General features: G+C 38.4%; 1 protein-coding gene across 7 annotated transcripts in view; it reads right to left on the minus strand.

The window, feature by feature from the left end:
• Window positions 1-27995, minus strand: part of LOC121312955 (polypeptide N-acetylgalactosaminyltransferase 1) — a 207168-nt gene that overhangs the window by 4794 nt on the left and 174379 nt on the right. For all 7 annotated transcript variants that reach the window (XM_041244968.1, XM_041244966.1, XM_041244965.1 and 4 more), the window contains 6 exons: window positions 24017-24187; window positions 19937-20054; window positions 17715-17895; window positions 9303-9442; window positions 7417-7515; window positions 6292-6426 (listed from right to left, as the gene is read on the minus strand). In XM_041244968.1, coding sequence (XP_041100902.1) covers window positions 6292-6426; window positions 7417-7515; window positions 9303-9442; window positions 17715-17895; window positions 19937-20054; window positions 24017-24187 — 844 coding nt within the window. The remainder of the gene's footprint in view (window positions 1-6291; window positions 6427-7416; window positions 7516-9302; window positions 9443-17714; window positions 17896-19936; window positions 20055-24016; window positions 24188-27995) is intronic.

A 27995-nucleotide genomic window follows, 5' to 3' on the forward strand; every position in this document is an offset into this window, starting at 1 on the left:
GCACACAGCATCTATTCACAATTCAAAAATGTGCCTTTTGGATCAAGCTACTTTGCCTTTCGTCTTTCAGGTTTTCACAGATAATGATTAACATACAGAAAAGGCCTTTCTCTCTTTTTGAGAAACAACCCCTAAAGTTTGCAGTACAATGTGGGTCAATGCAAGTAAGGATGAGTGATGAATATATATCAGTCTACACTTCACAAACTGCTGTGAATGCTGCACATGGGTTAGTAGTAATAATAATAATAATAATAATAATAATAATAATAATAATAATAATAATAATAATAATTTAAATTTTGAAGCAGAAATGTTGCAGCAGTTTAAAAGTAACACAACGTCTTTACTGTTTGTATTGCAACAGGATCTCGTGACTCTGATCTTTTACATACTTTTGTGAGGGTATTCGAATACCCCAGCATCTGTTGGTAATTCCTCAATACAAGCTTAATCTGCTTGTGGGGATGCAGTAGCATCCCTAACTTCCCTAACAGAAAAACAATAATCTCTACCACATGTTGGTAAAGAATATTAAAGGCACAATGAAAGCATGGTAACGTTAGATTACTATCATAACTCTTGTTCCCTGAAATACAAATTGTACCATTATCTAATGGGTGTTTACCTCCTAAAGACCCGAAACCTGAATACAATATATCAAAGCTGCTCAGAGCCTGTGACGCAGTCATAGCCTGCCCCCGAGGGCACAAAATGACAGTGCTCACAGACCTCAAGGTCATTTTTCCTTCAAGCCTGCTACAATCACTGACGCAGCGACCTTGAAGGTTAATGGTTATATTTATTTCAGGGAACCAGGGTTATGATTATAACCTAATGTTCCCTTTCAAGTACAAAATGTAACCATTACCATATAGTTGAGTGTACCAAAGCCATCGCAAGGGCAAGATTGCAGAACGACTGGAATGCTACAACTAAACAGAGAGCCTGACTCGAGAGCCAACAATCCCCCTGCGATGGTGAATGGGCATCCCTGGGCGGTGACGTGCAGGCATCCCTGGGTGGTGATGTTGGAGGCATCCCCAGACAATGAAGCCAGGAGAGGAGTCCCTGGCCCAGAAGGTGGCAGTAGGAGCTCCACTTCTTCCCTTGGTGTTGGAGTCAGTACCAGTTCTGTTCTGCTCTGTTCCTGCTGGTGGAGGTGGTGGAGGCAGAGGCAGCTCCTGCTTCTCTACTCCTGCCGGTGGAGGTGGTAGAGGCAGAGGCAGCTCCTGCTCCTCTGCTCCTGGTGGTGGAAATGGTGGAGGAAGAGGCAACTCCTGCTGCACTGCTCCTGGCGGTAGAGGCCGAACCAGCAGGCATTCTCCCTCTGCTGGCTGAGACGGAAACAGCAGGCACCCTTCCTCCGCTGCTGGAGACCTGGGTTTTGGACTTGTAGGCCTCCCATCTCGGGCAGTGGCTGCACCAGCTCCCCCCTTCTGAGTGCTGGATGCACGGGCTTCACCCGTATATATATATATATATATATATATATATATATATATATATATATATATATATATATATATATACACACACACACACACACACACACACACACACACACACACACACACACATACATACAGTACCAGTCAAAAGTTTGAGTATGCTTGCGGGAAACTAGGTTTTTTTCATAATTGATAATGGTCTACGTCGTATACGTGTCTGTAAATACTTGAAAATGAAAACACATGTTATAATATACAAAACAAAACATAAGGAGTATCAAAACAATGTTCAAGAAAATTGAAAATTGTCTCTAAATCTTGGATTCCTCAAAATATCCACCCTTTCCCTTAATAACAGCCTCACAAACATGAGGCACCCGGTTAACAAGTTTCAATAGGAAATCACTCGACATGTCTTCCCAGCTCTTCTGCAGAAATTCCCAGAGACTTGTGGGTAGCTTTGCTTTGACTCTTCTGTCCAGTTCGTCCAATACAGGTTCTATGGGACTGAGGTCTGGAGACTGGGCAGGCCACGTCATTAGATTGAGTTGTCCTTCACTTTCCTCCTTTGCCAGATAGTTCTTTGCACAACTTTGAGGTGTGTTTCGGGTCAAGGACTGCCCAACTAGCCATAATTCTGATGGAATGGCATGCCTCTGAAGTATGCTTGGTAAAGATCACCAACTCTGTCACTAGCAAAGCAACCCCAGACCATGACACCGACTCCTCCATGCTTGACAGTGGGAATCACACATGCAGAACTCACGCGCTCACCCTCTCCGCGTCTTACAAATACTCGGCGGTTGGACCCAAATATTTCAGATTTTGACTCATCGGTTCATAAAACCGACTTCCACGCCTCAAATGTCCAGTTTCTGTGTTTTCTGGCCCAGAGAAGTCTCTTCCTCTTATTCAGCGCTCTTAACAATGGTTTCTTTGCAGCAATTCTTCCAGTTAGGTCAGCTTCATGCAATCTCCTCTGAACAGTAGATGTTGAAACATCTGTACTTCTAGTAGCATTTAGCTGAGCTTGTATTTCAGGGGCAGTTAATCACCGGTTTCGTAGACTCGAATGAACTTGTTCTCTGATTCTGAGGTCACCCTTAACCTGCCTGACCTTGTTTGGTCCTCACGAGTGCCAGTTTCTTCAAATCGTTTCATGGTCTTGGCCACAGCAGTTACAGACACTTGCAAAGTTCTAGGGATTTGTCTTAAAGATTGACCTTTATTTCTTAAAGTAATTACAGTCTTTTTTCTTTACTTAACAGAGCATATTTGGCCATATTTTGTTCCCTTACATTCAAGAATGACAAACTTGTGCCTATGCTACCTATATTTATAGTAATCATGGACCCTCACCTGTTAACAATAATTGGTGACAAAAGGTTAATTGGGTAACATGCTAGTTAACTAAGAGAACATCTAACAAAGACACTTTTATAGTTAGACCAGTGTTCTAACACTGTGTTATACATATTTCAGACTTTTAACTGACTTGGGCTTCAGACTGAAATCCCCTTGCTTTTTGTGACCATTTCATTGAAACTGACAAGATTTACATTTTCATTTAAAAATTAAATTTTTGAATGCAATTCAATTATGATTATCAGCTTATATAACTACATGTTTCATATATTAAAATATTAAGTGTTTATAGACAAGTTTATACAGTTAAAAGCATAGATAATCATAAAAAACATGGTTTCAAACAGGTGTACTCAAATTATGACTGGTACTCTGTGTGTGTGTGTGTGTGTGTGTGTGTGTGTGTATATATATATATATATATATATATACACACACACATATATATCCATCCACTCTCTTGGCACAGAGCCACGGGGGGAGGACGTAGCCACCTCTCCAACAGATGGTGACAGGGAAGAGTGCTGTGCAGGAGTGAGGGACGCAGAGCACTCTGCAGAGCTACGGGAGAGACGTTTCTTCAGCATGCGCTTGGAGAAATATGCATAAAACTTGCAGTAACTGCTGTTCACCAGTGCCTCCTTTGCATGCTCTGGCCACAGGAAGAAAACACAGGCATTATGCAAGTAGCAATACACTGTACAGTAACAATGAAGAGATGCTGCCTCACTCTGCTTAAAGACAGCAACGGGGCTGTTCAAGATTGGCTTGATACCGGACCGGGGACCCCTAAACCGGTTACCAAGCAACCCGGCTTTTAGTATGTCAGTTAAAATGCCACAATAAACAATCAATTAAATACAGTATTAAGCACACTTAATTCATTAAAATAATTAATTAAACAGGAAAACACACACATGGTATTGAAATAAACGTAAACGTTCAGGGAGTATCCATCATTTACTTATTTAACCCTTTGCAGTCCATTTATTCAGCGCTTGCCAGGAGCATCAGGTCCAATTTATTTTCACACGCGCTGTTTAAAATATTTTTTTTTCCCCCAGAGTAACACAGGTTTAAAAGGCATTGAATCGCAAAAGGACACTCAGTACTGTATCTACAGCCAAGCCCCACCCCTTGTTCGCTGTATTTTTCACAAACCTCTTTATAGACGTGCACACTGATAAATCCTCTCCTGATCACTCGTTTTATCACCAAACTACTCAATGCAATCTTTTTTTTTTCGGCTTCATTCAGCTCCTATTGGTCTCACTCGGCTATTGAAAGGTTTTCTCGGCTTTTTCCGGGGAATAACGACTAGAGACCTGTGCTTTACGTCTTTCTGCAATTACGTCGGACAGGGTCTGACATCGGACTGGAAAGGGTTGATAAAAATTCTATCATTATACCCCTTCGCCGTAGTGCCATAGCAGAACCTCCAAAATAGTAGCTGCTATGGTCAGATCATAGCCCTTGGCATCTCTGCTAGCTACAGTACAGTATAGCAGCAGGGGTTATGAATGTCATCTGGATTCTCTCAGCTGCACTACAGCTCAGGGAAGCAAAACAAACTTTTGTAATATACAGTAGATTCCTGTTCACAAGACCCAGTGTATATTATTCAACAACTAATTCATTTTACATTGAACAGCACAGCGTATTTAGAATACTACAGCTGTGGTGACATTACTTGTGATACAAAGTCACAAACTTTTAAACTTTAATGTTTCCAAATGGAAAATGACAAATTCAACTATAGGAATAAACTTTTAATTCAAAAATCGGACTCTCTGAAATGTTGATCCACTGTTTTGAACAAAGCAGTTTGGCTCCAGCTCAAGGGTGCATTTCCAAAGCTGTTCTCTCTCTTTCGGCTCAAAGCAATAGGGGCAGTAATGGACGTGCTCTGCTACCAGCCAGGGTCAGAAGAGTTTACTGTATACCTTCACAGTGGGCCACATCTCCTTACAGACCACGGCTGTTTGGCAATGCTGTGTTACATTCTGCACCTCAGTAATTACCAGGAAAGTATTACAGGCAGAGGCACTTCAAATACAATTGTAAAAAATGTGCTGAGTTTGGACATAAATAAATCGCCGGAGCCTCTGACAGTGTTCCGCTGCCAAACAGTTGGAAAAACATTCAATTCCAAGGCCAGTTTCCATTTCCATAGGAAATTCTCATAATGCAGGGTAATTTAAAAGCACCCTGCAAACAGCCTTGCAATGCATTCTTAAAGCAAGCGATTACTTTTAAAAAAATCTGATGATTTTTTTTTTTTTTCTTCACTTGTGGTGGGCACATTGTTATTTCACAAAAACAAGAAGAGAAAAACATAAAGAGCCACACTAAAGGATAAATCAAATGGCATATGGCCAATTTGCAGCACAGCTTGTTCAGAATCATTTGGTTCAGCTTAATCTCCTCCCAGAGCAAACTGATAGGGAGCTGGGGAAACTAAACTAAAGGATATCCACGGCGCAATGAGTCACCAAAAGCAATACTCATTGCAACCGTAACCATGCATTCTGAAGAGGAAATCAGACTGAATTAAATGTACATGACACCAATAGTAAATGGGCCTATAATCCTTGGAGAAAAAATGTCAGTTACTGGCAACTCATGCAATGTTTTCTTCTCCTTCTGTTTTCATTATTTTAGTGGTGATGAATCTAATGCTTCTAAAAAAGTGCTCGGTTTACCATATTTCTTTCTTGAATTTAAGACACTGCCCAAATTTCCCACCCTCAATTTGAGGAAAAAAAAACATCAAATAAACATGCATATATAAAGATATAACCTATGGAGGCAGTTTGCGGCCACCTGCTATCACACAGAGCATTATAGTTATGTGCTTCTTCTTGTTTCTAGCCGTGAATACATGCTGAGGACGTATTCTGGAAAGGTATCTGCATGTTTTTTTTTGTTATGTAGTTTACCTTTTTCGATGTGTAGCGACTACTGGCTAAACCTAATTGTTCTGTATTATAGATTTGAGAAATAATGTCTGAAGGACGCTTGTGCAACTTCACTGATGAAGAAAGCAGGGTTTTAATATCTATCTGGAGCGAAGACAGGATCCAATGAGCACTAATGGACAGCGGAAAAATCCGTCACTACAGAAGGGCGTCGGCTTCTATTAATTTTTCTTTTCCCCTCAAAGTACGCGTGCTCAGAGTCTGCTCCTGTGAGAAGTACCCCCCGCTGCTTTAAGCAAGTGTAAACGCAACGCTCCGGTACAGACCAGAATCTTATCAGAGAGATTCTGGAATGTTAGTGTTAACACACTTACAGTTACTAGTGACAGAAATCACTCCTGACCTGGTAAGTACTGAACCACTGACTCCCAGGCATCACATTCAATTACATGTCCACTGAGTCACCCAGCTCCTGGCTAATACCTTACCCATTAACCACTATGATCAAGCCATCTGAGCCTAAATGAAGGGTCTGATTGCAGTCCGAGTGCACTCACCAGGGGGTCATACTCCCAGAGCTGATTGCCTTTCAGATGATGACACTTGAGCATCATGACGGGGCCACTCAGCTTGGACACGTCCAAACACAAATCATCTGTGCGGATTTCTTTATTGGCAGTATACGAGAAAACCTAGAGGATGAGAAGCAAAGATGTTAGACAACATATGCAAGTAACTCTGCACTGTTTTACATCACGGATCAATATTACCATTATGTTTTGGTAAACACTGATTACATTTAGAGTTCACTCAAGAAACTTGCTGTACCACATACTGAGTGTGATGCACCCTGTTCTACCGGGTGACTACAAAAATTAAAATCCTCTCTGTCATTGGTTGTGTTATTCTACATGGTCAGCACCTTCCCTCCTGTCATTAACCAACCACCTGCTTCGCTCTTTGCAGCCAATGACATGCCTTAGCCCAGAACACACTGTTGGGGTAAAATGACCTAGGAAGTTAAACTAACGTACTTCCTGAAATGCAAGGACAGCCAACTATCTGTAACACTGTGCAGTACTAGAAATAATATTTGATAAGAAACACAAGAAACATAAGTGAGTTTATAAAACGAGAGGAGGCCATTCAGCCCATCTTGCTCGTTTGGTTGTTAGTAGCTTATTGTTCCCTGAATCTCATCAAGCAGCTTCTTGAAGGATCCCAGGGTGTCAGCTTCAACAACATTACTGGGGAGTTGGTTCCAGACCCACAATTCTCTGCTATTTTCTGTTCTGAATGCCCCTTTATCTAAACTCATTCAAAAGAGATCTACATACCGCATGGAAGTGCCAGACTGGTAAGAAACAAACTTATTAAAAGATTTGAAAAAAGCATAAAAAATGATTTAAAACTGCATTTCAGTTTGCATTGAATAAAAAGCATAAATATTTAACCCACTGAATTATAAATATCAATTCACAAAACTACTATATCTATCTATCTATCTATCTATCTATCTATCTATCTATCTATCTATCTATCTATCTATCTATCTATATATATATATATATATATATATATATATATATATATATATGCATCGTCCGTTCTCGGAGCCTCACTTTTGATTCCAGGGAGACCTGGTTCTATTAAGGGTCTAAAATTTATTTTCCAGTCCTTACCTGGTTCCCTCCCATTCCATGGCAGTTAAATATTCCCACTTTCTCATTTTCTTTCCTTGCCATGTTATCCAGGCATTGGTTAGTTTCTACATTTCGGATCTGAAAAGGGAAGCATCAAGGTTTGGTTTATTCTATAAATCAGGGATATGAAAACCGAGGACGCAAGAAGGGTAAAATTATTTTTAGTTGTGCGATCCAACCTTTACCCTCTAACCTAAAGAGGCAAACTAACTTCAAAAACCTGACTAGAGCAAAAATGTTGTCTTGTGGTGTGTACTGGATTAGCTTCTGGATATTCTTATAGTGTAAATTTAAGAGCTTCTGATTGAGTGTTGAAAGTTCAGGACTCATCTATGAATGTACATTCTTAGTAGGTTAGATAAGGGGTTACACAGTTCTGTTGGACTGTAATACAGTAATACTGCTCTTTTGCAGCTCTGCATCACATTAACATATTTTTTTTTTCTCCCCTAATCAAAAACAACTCAGGATCTGGATTCAGAACTTACTTGGCTAATGGGATTTACTGGCTCACATAAACGTCAATGACATTTGGTCTCTCTCCAGGGCAAAAGCTGACAATGATTTGAATTTAAATATGCCCACAAGCCATTCAATCCTGCCGTTCAACTTCAGTTATATCTCCATTCCCTGACATTTCTGATGAGGTTTTTCCCCATATTGCTGCAATGCCAATTATGCCTACAACCTGTGGGTTTTTTATTTTTTTAAAGTGCATGTAGAGTACATTAAAAAATAAAAAAATAAATCCATTCTCTTCAAGGACAAAAGACAAAGGCATCCCTTCCATCCTGATCGAGTCTATTATTTCTGCAGCATCTGATGAGTCATTTCTGCTCTACAGTGGAAGGATCAACTTAGAATTTTAACATGTAATCAAATAAACTACAAAACAATATTGCAAAAGTCTACTGGAAGCCATAATAGTAGTACAGTATTTCATGTTAGCTTTCAAAACATCACATTTTAAAATTTGTCAGTTTTTCATTAAGTACTGTATATGGAAAACTACAAAGCAGTATGCAATTCAATATGTTAATGTAACATTATTCAGCAGGTTTCATTAGACTATGAAGAAAAATAAAGTTAATTCTATTGGGTAATGCTAAATTCAACCATATCCCAAGCAAACTAGGCCTACCCCTACAGAACACTAAACAAATTCACTGTGGATTCTTTCCAGGATTTTATGTTTGAATAATCCAATTAAAATGGGTGCTATCAAGATATTTCCATTTAAATGCTACACTGCATTAAGGCCATCCTGCACTTAAAATGTTTTACGTAGTCATTAAAACAAACCTAGATTTTTTGGATTGTAAAAAGATGCTCAAGAAAAAGGGACCATTTCTGTGACCCTCAGTAACTGTAATATAATCCTGACTGTCCATGTCACTGTGGCTTATATTACACATATTTAAAATAATAGTAATGTTTCAGGGACTTCTTGCAAGCACTGTGCCTAATTGAAACCATGTCTCTTTCATTGTGATGAGCACTAACTGCTCAGAAAAGTGCTCATCTGGTAGACTGGTTCAGCATCAACAATGTGGCTTGGTAACCCATTCCATACAATATGGAATCTGTGACAAGTATGTATCCACTTAATCTCTGCTTAAAGTACTGTCGAGGGTTAAGCCTTAAAAAACTGTAATCAAGTCTCATCTAATCCTTCTTTGTTTCTAGACTAAACAGATTCAGATCCCTCAACTGTTCTACATAACTTGTTTATTTAAGACCTGGGATTAGTCTGGTTGCTCTTTGCTTGACTCTATCTCCAAGGCCACAGTGTTGTTTTTTGTAATGCAGGGACCAGTTGCTAGCGTTTTAAGCGTCACATGCTTTGTTTGGTGACGGTCCCTCACCTCTCCGAGGGAGAAGTAATGGCGAGGGATCTGGGAATCGGGGTACACGTTCTCCAGGTACCAGGAGAAGGGCTTGCACTGCAGTTTCTGTCTCAGCATCGCTCTTGCAGAAATGTCCCCATAATCCACTTTGGTGACACCTGCCAAAAAAAAATTAAGATGCTCAAAACCCTTCAAACAAGTGCAATACACTCTTTCACAATGCATATGTCACGCTCAGGCAGACGCGAGTAAAAGACTTGTTTTTTTATGGTAGTTTACTGAGCGTGTCAAAGTAATCAGTGCACACTCCTCTGCAAATACAACACATCTCATCTTGAGAAGCCTTTTTGGCTACAGAGACCCTCAGCAAGGCCTCTTCAATCATAGGTGTTTGACAATGATAAAGCTTGTGAGTTATTCTTAAGTTCTGAAATGTTAAGTGGGGTGCTTATTTGGGTCACTTAAGTGGGGCGCTTAAACATGACGGAATTCATGAAGTCCTTATCTTAGAAGGAGAGCTATTTGTAGAGAAAGAGTATTTTGAGATCACCTTATTACACTTGACTGTTACAATTACAGCAAGATATACCATAGGTATCAACTTGATAGACAAATTATTCTGGATATGATGGCTATGCCGCAAGCTGAACATCTGTTACAGACAGAAAGTGATGGTAGCTCCCAGGTTTTATTCTTGTGGAGCCTTTCAAAAAGTGACATGGGACACAGTAAAAAATTCACAGCTATCGGTGTCATCTGCTCTAGTGCAAAACTGCCTGATATTGTAAAGTTCCCATTAGAAGAAGGTTACCCTGCAATACAATCTGTAACAACCGAGAAAAGACCACATTTTCCTCTAGAACATTGGTTCCCAACCCGTGGTCCGTGAGTAAACTCCAGGTGGTCCGCAAACTCCCAAAATTCGGTTACGCTGTTCTTGCAAAAATCCATTTTTACACAATTACATGTTGTGCAACTACTAAGCAGCACAACAGACAGCTTTAAACACGTGATATATAATTATAAGCTGTGTTTGCAGTATCAGCATCCTGAACTCCACGCAGAGCGCCTTTACTGGATGCGCCACTCGGGAGCCTAAAATAAGCAGTTTTAATAATAGTTCTCATTAAAATAATTGTTGTTATTAACAATATGAAAATAAACTACATAGCTTCCTCTTTATTCCGTTATCTGACTTAAGCAAAAAAAATACAGTACAGTAAATAAATATATTTCTACTGTCAACAGCAAATTAACCAAATTGGTGAAATATCAGATTGTTAATTGTCAAAGGAGCACTTTAGTTATATTCGTAGAAAATGAAGACATCAATGGAGACTAGAAATGTTTGTCAAATAATGTTATTAGCTTCTTTTAGTATTGCTTCATTTGTTATAAAGTGTTGTTCCATTGGTTTTATTATAAATTAAAAAGCCACATCTGGTTTAAGGGTTTCACTGCAATACAAATACATGCAGCAGCATCTGATCCTTTCCCAACTGTCTCCTAAGTTCAGTCATCCCTATGTCTAAATGCTGGCAGGACCTCATTTTCGGTGAAGACAGACCAAAGAAATGTGCAATGACACTTAAAAGGAACAGAGGTGTCCTGAAGCTGTCCATCGATATCCTTTGACCTTACATTGAAATTGTCTTAAAAGACAGCTCCAGCAATCTCAATGAGCACTGTCTCCGAGTTCCCTGGTGCAAGAATCATCTTAATTTGCTCCCACTGTTTAGGGAATGGGAATTGGAATTGGAAAACAATATTTCAACAGGTATACCAGTGAATTACTTAATCTGAAGATACAAAATTAGTGCCATCATTAAAAGTAGGTCACCATAAACTACTTGCACATGTAAACATGTGACATACAGACTGATTCAGATTCTCGCAATAATTTTTTTACCAACATACAGACGATATACATCCCTAGCAGAGGAGGACAAAAGTAAAATCAGAAAACTGTGTTTAAAGCCATGCAATCCAAATTGTGTTATAAACAGGGCTGCAATGATTTTAACATTGGAACATAGGAAAGGTGGGCTCGTAGTTTTTCTCTCTCTACATAATTAACATATACACACATTATATATATATACACACATTTATATATATATATATATATATATATATATATATATATATATATATATATATATATATATATATATATACACACACACACACACACACACACACATACATACATACAGACACACATACACATACATACATATAGTGTTCTTGCAGTTACAGCTTCAGCACCTAGTAAACTATTTTACATATTTTGTTATGAAATGCTTACAATTGATCCTACTTTCCCTCAGCTTCTAAGCACTTGCAGCATATCAATGCCAGCGTGGAAGTAGAAAAAGCATCACCTCCACTGACAACCAATTCAGCAACCTTTACCTCACAATGGCCAGCAGATCAGAAACAGAGACACTCGAGAATACAAAGTGATCGGTATGCTGAGGACCGCATGGAGTGTGCTGTGGAAGGGTGCTGTCTGCCAAAGAAAGTCCTGCCTCGCTCCCTCCTCACACAAACCAACCGACCTTGACCATTCAAGCAGCTGAAGGGTTGGGGCTCCCCAGTGAGTAACAGGTACTTGCTATCATTCTACTCATGTGCCTTCTGTCTTTGATTGCTTAGGTAAAGAGAACTCCCTCATGGCCACAGTATATTATTAAATTCATTTCAGTTTGCACTACTTTTCACTCCACTGATTAATAGACTACAAAATGGCCCAGAAGGTAAATTCCAGTATGTGGCTTGGGCATCTCTCAGATATAAAGTTTCAGGCATAAAGATACTGAGTGGTTTTTCTGTACTGATACGTCATATACATTACTGTAGGGTTGGACAAAAATTACATTTCCTTTATTGTAGAGAAATTAGCACGATGATCTTGATTATCCTCTTAACTCCCGATAGCTCTGATTTTCTTCTCTTAGGCATGCGTCACCTAAATTTCATTTGTCTTTTACTGTTCACGTTTCTAAAATAAGTCTCATCAGTTTCTCATTCTCTTTTCTCAGTTTCTCATTCTGAAACCTTTGACATCAAATTTAAAATGACAGTGAAGCGAGACTCAAGAATGTTAAAAAGAGGCACATTGCATATAGGGCATTCTTGAACAAAACAAATTTGTTTGGGGGCTGTGCACCATGACTGGCTGAATACTGTAAATAAGTGGTTCTCAATCTGTGGTGGTCCGTGGAAAGTTTATATTCAATTGTTTGTCCTTTCATTGTAATATTGATGTTGTTTTTAACCCTTTGCAGTCCTATGTCGGACCAGGTCCAACATTATAATTTTCCCTTTCCCTTCCCAAGCACAGGCCTCTAGTAATTTTCTCTCCAGAGAAAGCAGGGAAAACTTTTCAATGGCAAGTGAGACCGATAGGAGTCTAAAAAAAGGGGCTGATCTGAGCAATACAAATAGCCCCTGCACGACAGAGATAGCACAGACATAAACAAACAAGATAGCTGATTCCGCATCCTGCATCAAAGAATATCACAAACATTTGCCAAGCTTTTTGAGATGTTATAGTAATAAAATAATGACTTGGATTGTATTATTGAGGAGTTTAGTGATAAAACAAGTGACCAGGACATGATTTATCAGTATGCACGACTATGAAGAGGTATGTGATAAATACAGAGAACAAGGGCTGGGGCGGGGCTGGAGACGCAGTACTGAGTGTCCTGTTGATATGCAGTGCCTTTTAAACCTGTTTTACTATGAATAAAGTACTTTTAAACAGTGTGTGTAAAATAAACAGTGTGTGTGAAAATAAACTGGACATGACGCACCTGATGGGCTCTGAATCAATGGACCGCAAAGGGTTAAAGTGTCAGTCATGGTTGTTCTAGGTATGCTTATAAACACTGTTGTTTTAATGTTAAAAAATAAATAAATAAAAATCCCATGAACAACATTAAATCCCATGAACAAGAGTAAGCAGTACAGAGAGAGAGAGAAGCACATTTCGGAGCAGAGAGCACCTTGTTAAGGAACAACAGTATACAGCCCATTCAATTCTAAAAGCTCTCTGGCGCACTGCGCTGGAAAAAGAAAGCACTCGTTTTACACTTCAAGATGCATACTGTCTGTGATGTGCCTCAAAGTACCACAAGTTTACATTTTCCCATGGACAATGTACTGTACAATACCATATGTACAATACAATAGTCTGTGCAATACGTGCAGACTATGAAATAAAAACGTTAAATAAAATCTGCTTTGCAATCTCTATGTTGGTAACAAAATCAATTGGAAACTACAAGTACATTTTAATGCTGTATTTTTAATGGTTGACTATACAAGAAACACAGCTTTAATTTAAGGGTGATTAAGGATTCTTAAGCTGCTTCTTACACGTTATTGAACAGTTATAGGTGCTTTTGTCTTTAGCAGAGTTTTCTTACTCATTCAGTTCTAGGACGAGAGAGAACAGATTACCTGGTAAATTGTGTATAACTAACTCCCCAAAAGGGTAGAACAATAGTTGTAAGTTCTAAGTGTGGTGATGCTTGCTCTGAGTGCAAAGAGTTTCTTCTCTCAATCTTAACATTGCTCTTGCACAAAATGTTAAATAGCTCCCATCACTTCTATTCTGATCTTCAGCTGAAGTACAAATCAATGACATTCAATATTGCTGTATTTCACGAACAGAAAAACAGTAGTACAAGTATTGGTGTTGTAACGTTTTAAACCACTTCACTTAAAATTTAATTTATACATGATGGCGTGTGTAAAATCACTATCTACAAATGATTTAGCTACAGAGCGAAGTCACACCAAGACCTGGACAAGCAGCTAAATAAATTCTGATACCAGAAACACACACTCAATAACTACAGAAAAACAGAATTCCTTGTATACAATCCCTATAACAATTTAGAAACTTTTGTTTGAACTGGTTTTGCATAGGGTTCTGGATCTATTCGTTATTGCAGATGTGTTATCGGTGGTAATTAGGAGAAAAAGTGGTGCAAACTTTTCTCCAGGAGCAACGCCAGAGGAAAGTAGTCCAATACATCAGTTAATACTGCAGCCTACATTTTAATTGAAGATAATTACTTACATAATTGCACTATTAATAATTCACACCCTATTTTCCCATTTATTGATTAAGTAACAGATTATTAAGAACATAAGAAAGGTTACAAATGAGAGGCCATTTGGCCCATCTTGTTCGTTTGGTTATTAGTAGCTTATTGATCACAGAATCTCATCAAGCGGCTTCTTGAAAGATCCCAGGGTGTCAGTTTCAACGACATTACTGGGGAGTTAGTTCCAGACTCCCACAATTCTCTGTATAAAAAAGTGCCTCCTTTTTTTTGTTCTGCATTCCCCGTTATCTAATCTCCATTTGTGACCCCTGGTCCTTGTTTCTTTTCTCAGATTGAAAATGTCCCTTGGGTCGACATTGTCAATACCTTTTAGAATTTTGAATGCTTGAATCAGATCGCCGTATAGTCTTCTTTGTTCAAGACTGAATAGTTTCAATTCTTTTAGCCTGTCTGCATAGGACATGTCTTTTAAACCAGGAATAATTCTGGTCTTCTTTGCACTCTTTCTAGAGCAGCGATATTCTTTTTGTAGTGAGGCAAGTGAAACCAGTAACAGTTGCAATAAGAATTGCCGATTGCCCTGATTTTCATTATCTACTGACTCAACAGAATGGCAATTGCTTCTTAAATGTTAGTTTGTTATAAGTTTCTTTATGTGTATTCTATGCTTATTTTAAGTTGTATTTAGATTTAACACAAATCTTTCTGGTTTCATAAATTGCTCGTGTGACAGAACAAAAATAGTTTTACAGAATCAAGCAAAAGGATTTTAGCAATTTTTTAAAATCTTCCTAGTTAAGCAACCTTTTTTTGTAGGAAATAAGAACCATCGATTAGCACAAGCTGACCGAAAAAAGCATTTGTGCCAATAATTCATGAATTCTGCTTTTCTGATGGAACAAATGTTAAAGCCAGTTGCCTAGCCAAGTTTTCAATACAATGCTACAGAAAAGAGCTGTAGAAAAGCATCATAAATTCACTATCTGTGCAGGCAGGGGTTGACAAATCACTACTATGTGTGGTAGACCGATGGGTTACCAAAGGGTAAACTCTGGTAGCCCACCACAAATTTTGGTTGCCCACATTTTTCAGTAGATAAACATTTCCATTTAACGCTACGCACCATTAAAAAAATGTAGACAGATACAATTGTAAGGTGGTAAGGTTCAAAAAAGAAATCCGACATCACTTCTGAGAGCCACTAATAAAACATGTTTTGTTTCTTTTTTTACCATATGTAACCAGATACTATCAACGTTTACTAACAACCTAGTTTCTGTTAATATTTCTACCAAACAATAACAAGCTAATAAGTTTCCTTATATAAAATGTAGGGAGTTATGTTTGACTGCATCATTTGCATTATTTTCCCAGACTTTACTAGTCCCGGGGACTCATAGTCTGGGTTTTTGATCCAACCAATATCTCATCATTAGTTTTAAAATATTCACTGCGTAACAAATTAAAACAATCATGTTCTGGGTCCTAAATGGACTGTGGGAATTATTATGCATTTGTAGTGGTAGTGTTGTTTTTATTTGTCCTCGCGTGTGCCATTTATAGAACCTACTTTTTATTAGTTAAACAATTTCGTACCATTTACTTTTATCTTTTTAAATATTCACAAAAATATCTATGAACCACATACATCTAAAAAGGATTAGTTAATTTTTTTCTTTACCCAGTGCACTCAAACTCACAGTATTCACTGCGCATTATCAGTATCTAAACTCTGCAAGTGCTGCATTTGTTTTCAAGACGTATTATGATTATACAATCAATATACAGTAGTACCGTACAAATAAACTTTGTGGTCTAAACATGTACACAGAATATAAACATGAGCACGACTTTCTGCTGACTTAATAAAAACAACACTAACGTCAGGGTATACATTTAAAATAGTACAAATTCATTGCACACTTTATAAAGACATTACCATGTGAGGGGGGCTCCCTCACAATACCGTTAGCTAATTGTTCAGCTGGAAATAAAAAAATAGTGTCCCTGCACCTCGGTAACACTGACAGCCACTGAGGGTACGGTGTTCTCTCCTGTTTATTAATTTGTTTTATATATATATATATATATATATATATATATATATATATATATATATATATATATATATCATTATATATATATATCTCGGCACCATATAGTAAAGTATAAAATCATTTCATATTTCGTTTAAGGGGTGAGACTAACGAAATTGCAGACAGTATAGTGACTAGAACGTTCGAACTAATGCACGATTTAAAAAAAAAAAAAAAATCTTAAGTCATGAACCAATCACAATTGGATTCACTGGTTACTATAGCTACCGCTTCAACGGAGTAGTACTAAACGGGACAAGTACAAAGTAACCAAAGATCTTCTATATAGAAGACCTTTGAAGTATCTGCTTAAAAAAAAAATAATAATAATCTTTAGAAGCTGCTGGTAGTGCAGACCCAATTTCTGGTAGTCCAGGGCTCTCGGACTACCGATTTGTCCGCTCCTGGCAGGGCTTATTGGCAACTATCAACAGACACAGGTATGCAGCTTTCAAGAAATATAATTTTCAAAGCAGCCATGGGCCAAAAAAAAAAGAAGTCTTACTGACACTAATCCTTGTGACAAAACTGATTGCTGAAGGAGCTGATTTAGACAATATGATGTGTTTTATAATAGGAAAGTGTTGACTAATGTAGTTGGAATAGTTTGTGCCAGAGTTTTGTCTCAAAGTGCTCAACATTATTAATAGTTATGGATATTCTTATAAGTGTGTTAGAGGTAGCCACCGAACAATTAAACATATTTTAAGTAATTTAATCTTCTGAAAAATGGTACTATATAAACTGTAATTCATTAAAATAAAAAAAAAAAAAAAAAAAAAAAAAAGCTCTTTTCCATTTTAAATGGTCCAGAAGGTAGTGCAGGCACAGTAGTAACACAGGTACAGCACCCCGGTGATTAATTTGTTCAACCTTTTTGCTGTATAGGAGGAGAATTAAAACTATACTCTTCAATAATTATCTGGGTCCTTGTGAAAGGATGCTAAAAGTTAACTTTTGATAATTAAAAATGTGTATGATAATTTTTTTTTTTCCTCTGGAATTTGGATGAGTAGCTAAGTAAGGTCGTTTAATAAGCTGCTTATACAGAATGTTCAATGTCATTCCGAGGGTGAGACACCACACAAGGCAAGATTACAAGTGCAGCTGTTTCTATTAGGTTTTCATGGGGAAGAGACTTCTAAAGGTACAGTATTCTAGTATTGTAATAGTATTGCCCTGTGGCCCTTCACAGTTTCATAGAGAGCGCCTCTGCAGTGCACTGTGTCCCAGTGGTGCTGCCATCTCACCTGGGGAGATGATGTAGAAGAAGTTCTTGAATTCGTCCATCCACACCTCTGCCAGGCGTCGGTTGTTCTTGTTAATGATCTGGCCGGTCCCACCGGGGAATGTGTAAGGTGTGGCTTTCCGGAACACGTGACCTACGTGGGAACACGTCACAATCTCCAGGGTGCCGCCACACTGCCAGATCTAGACACACACAGAAACAGCTTAATGAGAAAGGTGCACACACAATGATATGTGGTATGGGGAAGATTTACAAAAGAATAGATATGTTACAAGTGTTGAGTGTTCATTCCAGCTCAAGTGAACCCAATTATATTCACCATGTAGAGTGTGACAGGCAGGGGGACAGAGAGACTAAAAGACCCAATCAGTGCATAAAGGGTCCTCCACATTTTGAATGACCCTAAATGTGACAGATAAACCAAGTACAGAATTTACATATACATGCTCAATGTTTCCGTAAAGTTAGATGGCTAGTATAATACACATTGAAATTTTCTGGGTACGATGAGTTACAGCAAACAAACCTATCACATTTTTTTTTCCTCCAATACATTTACACAGAATTGAATATACTGTAACAATTCGTTTACAGGAGCAAATGTTACTGCACCTTTACAAGAAATGGCTCAGCTGAGCTTATTTGAGCTTGGGTTCTATTCTTAATCTAAAAAAAAAAAATGGCCCACTGAGCTTTGTAGAAGAAATTGTTTCACTCATATATTGAAAAACATCCGATACTAATGACACAGAGAGGTTCCTTTGTCTGTAGGATTGAATAAAATATGCCCAAAGATCAACAGTAAAACACTAAGTCAATAAAGCCTACATAATCTCTCTCTGCACATTAGGTTAACATGCATAGATTACCTTTCAGCCCAAAACAATAGTGTATGGGTATTATTCTTGGCTCCAGGAGCAATCCCCTTTGTGGTAATACTGTATATGGGGCAGGACTGACTGTGCTTCAAGACATCTGCCATGTGCTAAGAGAGCATCCCCACTAGGAGCTGAGAGTGGGGATAATGTGCCAATCTTCTATCAAGGACAGGAGGACTTTTAAATCCAGCCCCCAAATTAGCCTAGATACAGACAAACAGACAGCTCCTTACATGCCCAGGATCTAACACTCTCAATATTTTGTGCTGAAGACCAAGTTTAATCTCAGACTTTGCAGACACTTGCGTATTTCCCCAGATTCTGATAACCGCAATAACTCAAGCTAAAGAATGTCTGCACCACGTCTCATCAGAATATGACAAGTAGTACTCCCGAGTGGCGTATCCAGTAAAGGCGCTCCACGTGGAGTGTGCCCTACACCCTGAGGATCGCAGGTTCAAGTCTAGGCTATCTTACAGCCAACCGTGAGTGGCACACAAATGGCCAAATGCCGCCCGGATAGGGAGTGGTTCGGTCGACAGGGAATCGATGGCTCACCGAGAATCAGCGACCCCTGTGGCCAATAGGGCACTGTGGCTCTGCAGTGGAGCCTCCAGCACTATAGGTCTGGTGGCCTCGCTGTGGATCCGCAGTGCGAAAAAATGACAACTATGATTGTGTATCACTGAATGTAAAAAAAGTCAGTTCCTTATTTTTAATTCAAACCAGACACAAAAATCAAGTTCAGTTAAATTGCTTTTCTCAGATTTAAAATCTTAATGACTAAAATTTGATAACTTGTTTTGCAAATGATAGTTTCCTCTTAATTATGATTGAATTCAATCAAATTTAACTTCACTCGCATTCCATTGAAATTAAAAATAAGTAGCTGTCTTTTGTTATGGGAAAAAAAACTAAAGTGAACTTGTTTCACAATCGTCACTTTTCCAGGAGTTTAACTGAATGGAGTCGGCTCAAAAAAAGGGGTAAAAATAAACAAAAATGAAGAGCACTAAGTATACTGTACATTACAGGATGCATGTCTGAAGAGGACGGAATAGGTACAAAAGTTAAATTGAAATAAAAAAATGAATAAAACTTACTGACTGTTGGCAGATAACATACTGTAAATACAATTTAAAACCAATTATTTTTATTCCACACTTCAGGTCCTAAAAACCTTTAAATATATCACTCCTATAACCTTTTGACTGCCAAGCAAATACACTGTTTATGTTCCTGCTGTGCCTCTGTAATAATGGCACTTTTAATATGTTTTTATTCATCTTTGTTCAAGCATTTTACAAAACTTGGTTGGGGAAGCTATCCTGCAACTCCTACTCACTCTGAAGGAGATTTCCAGGTTCTCTCCTCCCCAGATGTCCATGCCTGCATCGTAGGTCCCGATTTCCTGGAAGTAGTCCCTGTCTATGGAGAAAAGGCCTCCTGCCATAGTAGGGGTCCTGCAATCAAATGGAATAGATCAGTATGGACTTCCCTCGTAGTCGAAACACCAATAACCCCACCTAGCGTCTAGAGAAGGGTGCTTCGAGTCGGCCAGGGTGTCCTCGGCTCACTGCGCATCAGTGACTCCTGTAGTCTGGCCGGGCACTTGCGGGCCTGCTTGTAAGCTGCCCGGAGCTGCGTTGTCCTCCGACGCCATAGCTCTGAGGTGGCTGCATGGTGGGTCTGCAGTGTGAAAAGAAGCAGTCGGCTGATGGCACATGCTTCGGAGGACAGCGTGTGTTTGTCTTCGCCCTCCTGAGTCAGTGTAGGGGTGGTAGCGGTGAGCTGAGACTAAAAATAATTGGCTATTCTAAACTGGGAGAAAAAACAATTGGCGACTACTAAATAAAATAAATTAATAAAAATAGAATATGCAACCAAGCGAACAGCTGCAAAAAAACAACCTGTGCCTCTTAAGTTGCAGAAATGAACCAAATAGACTCCAGCTAATGCACTAGATAAGTGATATTTACCATGAAGTGTTATAAAACTTAATACTTCTGTGCTATTGTGTGCAACCAGCCACATAACTTTCTGCAGAGATTCCACTTATATATGTGAGTGGGTCTGACATGTTTTCTATATTATGCATTATGTAGGGTTGTCACCTCCTGAGGTTCAATTAAAAAAAAAAAAAAAAAAAAAAGAAAAGGGAAAAGGGACCTCTGTATGGAAGGGGGGTTTCTTTGGAAATCCTATATTCATCTTATAGTAAACATTGGTAGTGTTTATACTATAGTATTGACAACCAATTAAAAGTGTGAATCTATTGCAGTAATATTGTTTCTTGATTTATCTAACTTGTGCTTAATTTACGGTACTGATATTTAGTGTCTTTGGAAGGCATATTGAATTCGGGAAACCGGGTTGATCCAGCGAAATCAAGGACAGGTGGCAACCCTAGCATTATGTGGAATTTAATAGAAGCCTCAGTCATCTGATTATTACAAAAATATTATTAATATTATTTTTTATATTTATTATTTTTAGTAAAATTATTACTTACTTGGCACTGTCTTTGTTTAATATGTAGCATGTTTGAGTTTTCAAATCAATTGCCTCCGCATCTACTACTACCAATATCTCAAAAACACATTTTAGGCTGGCAAATTAATCAGTCTTGGGAAAAATCTAACAGCACCCTTCACTTTTATGATGATAAAAACCTATCGCATCAAGATATTGGCTTTATACTCTGTACACATACTCCCAGCACTTTCATAAATATTGGAAAGAATAGTTCACACTCAAGTAATTAATTAATAATGTACTTATCTACTGAATGATAAACACCATTGTTGTTGATATTGACTTATGATTTGGATAGAAATATGAATAAGGGGCAATGAGTTGGAGATGTTTGTTAGACCTTAAAGCATATGACCTAGTAGTTCACATGCTCCTCCTAGAAATCTCAGTGGTTTTGTTCCATCAGACAAGACCCATTTCTCTGATTACTTAGACAACAGGGTCCAGGCTGCCTTAACACAACATTATCTTTTATATATATATATAACACATAGACACACACACACACAGAGTTCTCCCCAGGATTTCTGTACAGCCGGGTGGTAGAACATTATAGCCGTGAGCACTTTTATTATATCTGGTTGTACTTTTTTATGTTCTCCAATTTCTTTTTCATGACTGTTTTTTATTGTGGTAAATTACTGTGCTTATTGCATTATTTAAGTTGTTTTCTTTATGGTAAGTTTTCAGGGCATTTTGTTAATGCACGTCTAGTTTAGTTTTTCACTGTGCTACATTTTTTTAATGCAACTGTTCATTTTAACCTTTTTTTTTTTTTACACAACAGTACTTGCACACATTTGGTCACCATCATAACTGTTGCATCGAACCGCAGTGTAATAATCCAGCAACTCTGAACTCACACAAAATGGCCCATTATCACCTCAGCATGTATATAAAACTAGGAATGGGAGTTGAGCAAAAAAATCCTTGGTAGCATTATCTAAGGGGTATGTCATATCAGACCAAATGGTTTGTAAACATGAATATGAAGATGTGAAAAAGATCTGTATCATTGTTACTGTATGTCCAGAGGTTAACACCAATGTGGCAGTGAAAATGTAATTTCTACTAGACACCATCTATAATGGAACTTTAATGAGAGAATTATAGACTACAACTATGTACTAATTACTGTACGTTAAAGCTTACAGAAGTGAACAGACAATTTTTTTAATGGACAACACCGGTAAATTAACTTATTTAAGACAATAAAATAATACAGCTGTGTACCAAACATAAACAGTAGCTGTTTCTATGCAGCTGTAACCTCAAATGTCACATGACCTAATACCAGGCTTAGGGCCTTCATATTTGCTGGTACCTTATGCCCCCAGATGTACCTGGAGATCAGCAAATGCTGGACTTCTGATTTCAGCCAACTTCTAGGAGCAACCAGAAGAGGCAGGGGACTTTAGTTGTTATGCTCCCTGCTTTTGGAACTCTATCCCATATCAGGAGTGCTGGCACAGCTGAAACTTTTAAATCAAATTAATTTTAAAAACATTTGTGAGTTAGCTTATTTGTTAGCTGAATTGTTTGGCCACTGGCTTTTCTTTATATGTTTTTGTTTTTATTGTAAAGCGCCCTGGGATGGTTTGCATGAAAAGAGCTATATAAAATTAAGTTGCATTGTACTGTATAAAAAGGGGCATTTTAGATGAACATTCTCCTAAGGCTGGTTTTCTGAAGTGGGTTGGAAGCATTTAGTGATGAGCTGTACGGCAGCAAATCTATTAAAAGTTATATGGTTATAAAATGGCAATGTTTTGGTGTATTCAAAGTAGAATTATTCTTTGTCCCTGTTAAACATCTGCACTCAAACATAATTTATGTGCATCATTAAGGGTGGATGAGCCATCTGGAAATAGCAGCCCCTTATCTCTGCACCATAGACACACAGCGATTAATTTTTATCAGCAGATAGATTTTCCACTTGGTCTTCTGCAGAGAGGGATAAAACAAACAGGCTCTTGGCTTTAAACAAAGATCTTCAGGGAGCAAAGCCTACAGACCTGGCAGATTCCCAGGACAATTGCAGAATTGCTTTGCATCTGATAAACCTGTGCTGCTAAGTGACACTGCAAAAATATAGCAATTCTGCAAAGCACAGGAACATTTTTGTAGTTATTATTTTTCTGTTACCCCCACCCCATATATATTTTCATCCTATTTAATAATACAGGTTACAAGCATAATGAGAGTTAAAGAGGAGAAGACACTTGCATACCTAAATGGATGTTGAGTGCTACAGATCAAACAACAATGAGTTTTGCATTTGCTTTCCTCCCTGATCCTTTTTTGAAAGGTACAGTGTGTACTGAGGACTTGGTTATTCCATTCCCTGAAACAAATCCCATAAAGGAAGTCTAATGGTGATGACTGTCTCAGTAGAAAAGCACTTTAGGAATATAGTGACTACGAGGGATGTTTAGGAGGTTTAGCACTTAGTTATTGGAAGATGTTTAGACAGAAAAGACCTGCTGGAATCTCACTTCTAGCTGTGAAGAGTTGCGTAATTTACGTTTTTTGGGGTAGGAAAAATGTGTCCAAGCTGCATTTAGTTTCCAGGATGTCCTAAGTTCTAAGATTCTAAATTTACAGGTCATCTACTAGTGGGATAGTGACACTGCTTACTTAGAATTGATGATCAGAGACCAACAGTGATATTTATCATATATTAATATTCTTCTCCATAACTTTAAAATCTAAAATACAAGTCATGTAGACAGGCGTTTTTGCTAGTGTCTTCATAAGTACAATTTGACTGTACCCAGAATATTAATTTTGTCTACCTTCAAACCACAAAACACTGTCCTTCCATCCACAGTTCTATCTGCACAGCTCTCTTAGTGTAGGGAAGCTGAGACCATAGTGATTGTCTCTTTACCTTACAGGCAGGGTCCGGTCTCCTTTCCTTCTGTCCATTTCTCTCTGAGGCACGGGATACCAGCGGAAATTCAGCTTCCAGTTAAATCCTCCATATGTCATGTCTGAGCCTGCCATGTACTCAAAGGTGTCATCACTGATCACATCGATAATGGGGCACACCACCGTCCTCCTGTGGGGGGGGATTTGGGGTGGGGACACAAAATAGAACGCCTGCGTCAGGAGTGGGTTCTACTAAACGCTTGAATTCCCTCATAATGTTTTAAGCAGTACTGCAGAAATGTACCTGTAGCTACGAGGACCTGCTTGCTGAGAAAGCTTGATAAATGGAGCAAAATAAGATCTAATAATCAAAAGGGTTAGAGTTAGAAAATAAATAGCCTAGAGTGGAACTCGCATAGTACAAGTGAAGCTTATGAAACCGTCAACTGGGCCCCGCTAGCATAACAAATACAAAAAAAACCAAAACATTCCAATGCGGTTCACTGACAGCTTGGTCAAATCACAGGGCACAGGTGTTGTTAGGGTTAGGTGTTTATATGTGAACTGCTTTCTCCCTAACATAGCCTTCAGAACATCCAAGACTTTGGAACAATACTAACCACCCCTAAAATAGAACAAATAAACAAATGACTGCAATTATTTTATATAACGTACCCGATGTAACAATAAAAGCATCTGAACATCTCTATTTTACATACTGGAGGTACTGTATTGCTACCATTTAGAAGCACCACATAATCGTTTTTGGGAGCTTTTTTCGTATGTACATCATGCAGTCCTCAGTACTTTCTGGACTGTCATGCTTTTTACAATGTGAGCGGAAACAGTTAAACTGTACCGGGCTGGGCAAGCATATAAAGAACATTTCATAGGGTTATACAGGTTTACACAGATACACATAATGTAAAACTCAAGACATGTTTTCTAGCAAGCGCAAGCTATTTAAGTGCAGGTTAATTCAATGGCACAGCATATAGTAAGCCTACACAGGTTTTACTCAGCTGAAGAGGGCACTTTGTGGTGAAATGTAGCAATGGTTGGATATTATCTGTGATCAGTCGGGTTACCTCTTGTTCAATGGGGACAGCCAAGGCCAGAAAGAGAAACAGAAGGTATGAGTTTGTGTATTTTTTTTTTTAATTGAATTCAGTGATGTGCTGAAATCCTTATAAAGGGTCAGTGTGAGGACATGATAAGATTGGGGGCAGTGAGGTTTCCAGGTCATTCTTATATAATATGCCTCCCACCTTGTGAATGACACATAAGGCTATTATAAAAAGATATAAATATGCCAATAACAGACAGTAGGTATCAACTACCATGAAGTAGTAGGTCACAAAGCCTTGCATCAACCCTATGTAGAATATAATTTTATAAAAAATGTTTTTGCATATTGTCAGTACTGTGAAATAATATTAGGATACACATTTACAGTATACAGAAGATCTTATTCTATATATATTATATATATATATATTTATATATATATATATATATATATATAAGCACTATTGAGTGTTTTATAGTTATGGATTGGGTGTTTTATGCAACTGAGCTCTAGTCTCTAAGGAGCTAAAACCAGCATGTCTGTACAGGTCACAGTGATGACTGCTTTGCATCCAAAGCAAACCTCAATGTTGCATAAGGCTGCAGTTTGTTTTTGTAATGCAGTTGATGCAGCAGCTTTAAAAATGAAAAAAATCCTGCAGTGAAGTAATCCCCACCACCCTTCTGGAGATTTAACAATGCCATTTACAACATCTCTCCACCTCCACATATCCTTTAAATTGTTTAGAGCAATGTACTGGACATTACAGGTGGTTTTCAATTATTGAGAAGCATTACTACAATGTTCTCTGTAAGCGTTCAGTGTTCTTCAATCTACAGTGCTAAGCAGTTGTGACTGGCTTGCTTGCTCCAATGTCAGTACCCACTCATAGTTTTACTGTTTTAAGTACATCCGATCTCCAGATATTTCCAGATTCATGTTCCCATGCCTGCCAGCTGTTTCCATTGTTGCCACTGCAACCCGATATGAAAACAAACGGCTCTAGTCCCTCAGCTCTCCAAAACATACCACCAAAATGACAGGGATACAGGGAAAAGGCTGCAGTCGTTTGCCTATAGGGACACAATACAATCTCCGTTATACAGGCATTACCTCAAGAGACTGCTGCTTTAGACACTCTAGATGCTATAGACGCTCACTGAGCTGATACTTCATGCCCTTTTGCGTGGCCAGTGGGGTCAAAACACCCCTAAAGATGTGGGGAGGAAATTCCTGGATTTTCTTATCAACCAAGTGATTAGTTGAAAGGTCACAGAGGATAAGATTGTGAGGTGGCAGACTGACAAAAGTAGGTGTTTGTTGCAGCAAATTGAGAACAGCTCCTGAACTGAGGATCTAATCAGACCTCAGGATTTCAATAACCTTCAGTGAAGTGTCTATTTAGTGTAACCAAGCTTGAAAATAAGACAAATAATTCCCACAACTGCAAAACAAGAACACAGGCCTGAGCCGTGTTGGGGTGAACCTTGCACCTTGAGAAGCATTCCCCTGAGATATTAAAAGCACCTTCTTAATTCAAAATAAAATAGTGCTAAAAAGAATCAAGCAGAATACTGTAAAACAAGAAATAGAATTCCACTGTATTTATTACATTTAGACATGTTAAAAAGACGGTTAACAATTACTCCAAGGAAGAAAATAAATAAATAAAATCAGACAGAATTTACAAGGATTTGACATTGTAATTGATTATTCTGTATCAGGAAAGATGAGCGATATCTAAATTGTATTAAATATGTGCGAGGAATAGCTTCCAAGTCATTGTATGTATTTGTTTATGCATTTTCTTGTCTCTGTGTTATGTTCACGGTTCTGCGTTCCGTTGCTCCAGTACCGAGTTATATTTCTCCCTATCATTCTTTACCAGACTGTAAACTTGCTTGTCTTCTACCCACGCTACTTGTCATTTGACATGATTTGAATGGAATGGGGAAGTGTGTTCAGTCCACGGCAGTTACAATTTTCCTGACAAGCTCACAGAAAGGAGCAGGCAGAGAGAAATGAGACCTCCATATAATAACCCACTCAAAATGACTTCAAACATCATACATAGACAAGGCGAACAAAGAAATAAAATGAGATTCTGAAGCAAAAATGTGCAACTGAATCTGGCAACACCAGGAAAAGGATTTTGACAAAAGACTGCTCTAGCAATAAAAAACTTGGCTTTAGGTGATGTTACCTTGCTGCATTAGGCCCTAAAACATGCAGACACCACAATGTGTGGTTAGATTAAAATAAGAAAAATCAATAAAAAACAGAACCAATAAGAAATTAGTAACAAAATACCAGAAGGTATTGTAATGCAATTCTGTCATTTAGGATCACATTGAGAACATACCAAAAATAAAAATAAAGATGGTAAATAGCTGTTTCTTTTCTTTGTTCTGGGTACATCTACAGGCAAAAGAACATATTTCAGCTCTTTAATCACTTACTACTGGACCACTGAGAACAAAGGCTACACCTGCAGGCGTTTGCTTGAGTTCACTGGGTTCCTGACCAGTAGGGTTTGCTTTAGTTCATGAGAACAAACAGTTGGTACTTTTTTTTGGTTCACTAACAGATGGGAGGGCAAAAGTAAATGCAATGCTCCCTGTGGAATCCCAAGCAAAGACTGGAAAAGTCATATGGCCAGGACACAAACCTGTGCTCTCCTGACTGTAGCATAGTCTCAGGAATTCTCTTATCACTGATACAATCTAACCAGAACAGATATTCCAAAGCTGCACACAACACCAGTGACACAGTCGCGACCGCCCCCGAGGGCATAAAAGAGAGACTGCCAACACTCAAAACATCATCATTTTTTTCTTAAGACTGCTGCAATAAGACCTTGAAGGTTAATGGTTACATTTCAGGGAACCAGGGTTATGATAATAAACTAACATTCCCTTTCAAGTACGAA

The sequence above is a fragment of the Polyodon spathula genome, chromosome 3 (genome assembly GCF_017654505.1).
Source record: "Polyodon spathula isolate WHYD16114869_AA chromosome 3, ASM1765450v1, whole genome shotgun sequence".
NCBI classification, from domain to species: domain Eukaryota; kingdom Metazoa; phylum Chordata; class Actinopteri; order Acipenseriformes; family Polyodontidae; genus Polyodon; species Polyodon spathula.